Here is a 3,064-nt window from a genome sequence, read left to right as displayed (position 1 = left end):
ATAACACCATGTCGTAACTATTGTTTTTAAATCTTCAGGTAATAGAGCAGCAGCAGTTATCGGAGAAGTTGGATAGAGAATTAGAAATGCTTACGGAATACCAGACACGCAACCGTCAACATGCAGAGGCACAGCGTGACCGCGAAAAGCGGGAGCTGGATGAGAGAGTTGCTCTAAGAAGAACATTATTGCAGCAAAAGGTCAGAAAGAGTCTTGTTCATCTCTGTTAACCGTCACCCAACTAATCTTCAACATTTTGTGCAGTAATAATACTAGGTTGGGTCTTTTGTAAATGTTATTCTTTTATATATGTATAAAACTTAATTTTTAATACTCACTAGTGTGATAATGACAGGAATTTGTTTTTTAATTCACTTTCCTTGCAACAGATGAGTGAAGAAATAGCAAGGTTCCAGCGTGAGAAACAGGAAAGGATACGTCTTATGCAAGAAAAACAAGCACGAGAATTAGAGGAATTTGATAATGAGTCAGTAAGGCTAGGATTTAGGTAAGAGTCTTTTGGAATTTGTTATATTTAGTGGTTTGAAATAATCCTGTATATAGTTATGCCATGTTTTTGATGACTTCAGTTGATTTAGTTTGGCATGGATTTTTTTCAACCATCATATTTGGCCGTTAATATTCTCTTTTACTTTCTCAGTCCCCTGCAGATGGTTGAGTCTTCAAGTGAGCGATGGCCAGAAGAATTTAATGTGTCAACATCCATGCTTTCCTTATCCCTCCAACCAAACCATTGAATAACTGGTTGATTCCTAGCTAGCTGTAGGAAATGTAAACATTTGACAACCCTGTTCTCTCTAGGCTATATTGTTTTCCATGTATGAATATAAATTTGAGCTCTTTGTAATATGTAATTAGCCTTATTTATGAAATACTAATGTCACCTCCATATTTATTTGTTGTATATCCAGATAATGGTTAGGATTTCCAAAGTCTGGTCCATGTATGGCCGGAATTTTTCCGTAGATGCCTGGGCCCCCAAGGTGCTCTCGTGGCCACAATGCCAGTGTGCTTTAGATTCCCCTCCCCTGTTAAAAAGGTTAGATTGGCATTTCTATGATGAGCAAAAATGGTTCAGTTTATATGAACTTCCATCTCATTAGTTGAAATGGCTGTTGCTTGCAAGATATATAAAAAAAAAAGATCAGATTTCATTACTTTGTTGAATATGTTAGTATGCAAAGAAATGTTTATTGATTTCATGAGAACTAGACTGTTAACAGGGCCAGCTCTTTCTGGTTTAGTGTATATACTGTATATGAGGAGACCAGTAAATGTGAGCTTTAGAAAGTGTTACATATGAGGAAAGCTTTCTTTAAGCAAAAGAAATCTATCTTCACAAAACACTGTCTCAATCTTGTATTAACTGTATGTTATGGATATGTAGGTCTTTTCATGACAGGACTTCTGATTCTTCTGGTGAGCTTACAGGCCAAAAATTCCTTTTTAAGTCAGTAAATGAAACACAGGATCTAAAAAAGAATTTCTGTCATTCAGTCCTGTAAGCATTAATCTGCTTATTACTTTTTCTTTTTACTATTACATATATTAATCACAGTCATGATAGAACGTGATGAAACAAGGTAATTTATAGTACTCTACTCTCCATATGCTGGCCAAACCCCAATAATCATTCTCTTTGGCACTGGAAGGTAAGCAAAGTCTGATGGTCTCGGTTGAAATAGAGAAGCCCTCTTTGCTCAATATATCATGTAACAAGATCAGTGACTTTGAGCCAACAATTTTGACTTTTTTTCTTTTTCTTTTATAATTTTTTGATTTGTGAATTGTCATACTCAAAAATTTTCTTGCATTAAAATCATGTATCTTGGGCTCATAAATCGGTGATCCTGCATCATGAAAATAACCCTCTAGCTTTGTGTGAATTTGTTGTCATCACTCTTTTTGTGGCATGGTCAGCCATTATGAGCTTTCGAGGAACTGCAGAAAAATGCTCATATTATATGTATTTTGTATAGGAACTTGTAAAGTGGGGGAACATGCATCTTTTAAATGATCCTCTTCAAGGAGTTCCTCTGTACTAGCTTGGTTCTGGTTACTCAGACAAGCATAGCATGTTGAACAGTTTCCAGGAAGTGTTTCCCTAGTCAGATGAAGGTGTTGTCCTCATCAGCAAGAAACTGTGCTTATTTTCCATAGGAAACTTCATACTTGAAACTTCTCTTTTTTCATGAGCTTATCTTTTCCAGTTTTAAGGGGGCAAAAATAGTGTCATTGGCAACTTCATCTTGTTTCCTTTCCATATTGGGCCCTTGTACAAAATTTGAAAATGTATTTTAGGCTCATAGTTGCTGACATTTTCACAAATAGGTTGAATCACTAGCAGTTCTGATGATGCTCGTTCCTCACACCTGTAGCATGTGGACCATAGTAATATTTGTGTCAGCAGCCAGAAGGAAAAAGATATCTAATAGGATTTTTAAAGTGTGGCTTAGCACAAAATTGATGAAAGCAAGCCACGAGTCAGAATGATATGTAAGAGACTTCAACTATTGTGCAAGAATTAATGCTCTAGCTGTGTTACATGGAAGTCCTGTTGGTCATATTCGTCCTGTTTGAATAAAAAAAAAAAGACAAAAGTCACTTCCCCTCCTTCTCTCTTTTGTGTAATCTACAGGTTTGTATTATAACTTTTGTTCAATGGTTTTGACTTAAGATACGGACACCATGGAGATTGCTAGATATTGTGAGGTTTCCATCACAAAGGGGAGGTGATGTCATTCAAGTATGCTAAGCCACTTGCTTCCCTAAGAAGGCTCTGCTTACAATGCTTTCACACCCTTGTGTGAATACTACAAGGGGCAGTATATGTGATGAACCAGCCTGTGCTGGGAAAATGAGCATGGAAGCTTTCATTTCTTTTCTTTTCTTTTAAGACTCCATTTTCTGAAGTTAGTTAACAGTTGGAACCAAACCTTTTACTTCATGTGTTGACATGAAATGGCACTGATCACAAAGATGAAACTTTTCTTGTAGACATTTGGTAATTTGCACATGAATGTCACAAAGAAAACAATATCCT

General features: G+C 36.3%; 1 protein-coding gene across 1 annotated transcript in view; it reads left to right on the top strand.

Moving 5' to 3' along the window:
* The window catches only part of LOC119582064 (serine/threonine-protein kinase Tao-like), a gene marked incomplete in the record, with an annotated part of 21,354 nt that extends 18,740 nt beyond the window's left edge, over positions 1-2,614 (top strand). Inside the window, 3 exon segments of the mRNA XM_037930304.1 lie at positions 39-200; positions 390-508; positions 662-2,614. Coding sequence (XP_037786232.1) covers positions 39-200; positions 390-508; positions 662-758 — 378 coding nt within the window.
* Positions 2,615-3,064: the final 450 nt, after the last annotated feature.

The sequence above is a fragment of the Penaeus monodon genome, chromosome 15 (genome assembly GCF_015228065.2).
Source record: "Penaeus monodon isolate SGIC_2016 chromosome 15, NSTDA_Pmon_1, whole genome shotgun sequence".
NCBI classification, from domain to species: Eukaryota; Metazoa; Arthropoda; class Malacostraca; order Decapoda; family Penaeidae; genus Penaeus; species Penaeus monodon.
The sequence above is the reverse complement of the archived record's forward strand: the minus strand, read 5'-3'. Positions and strand labels throughout refer to the sequence as shown.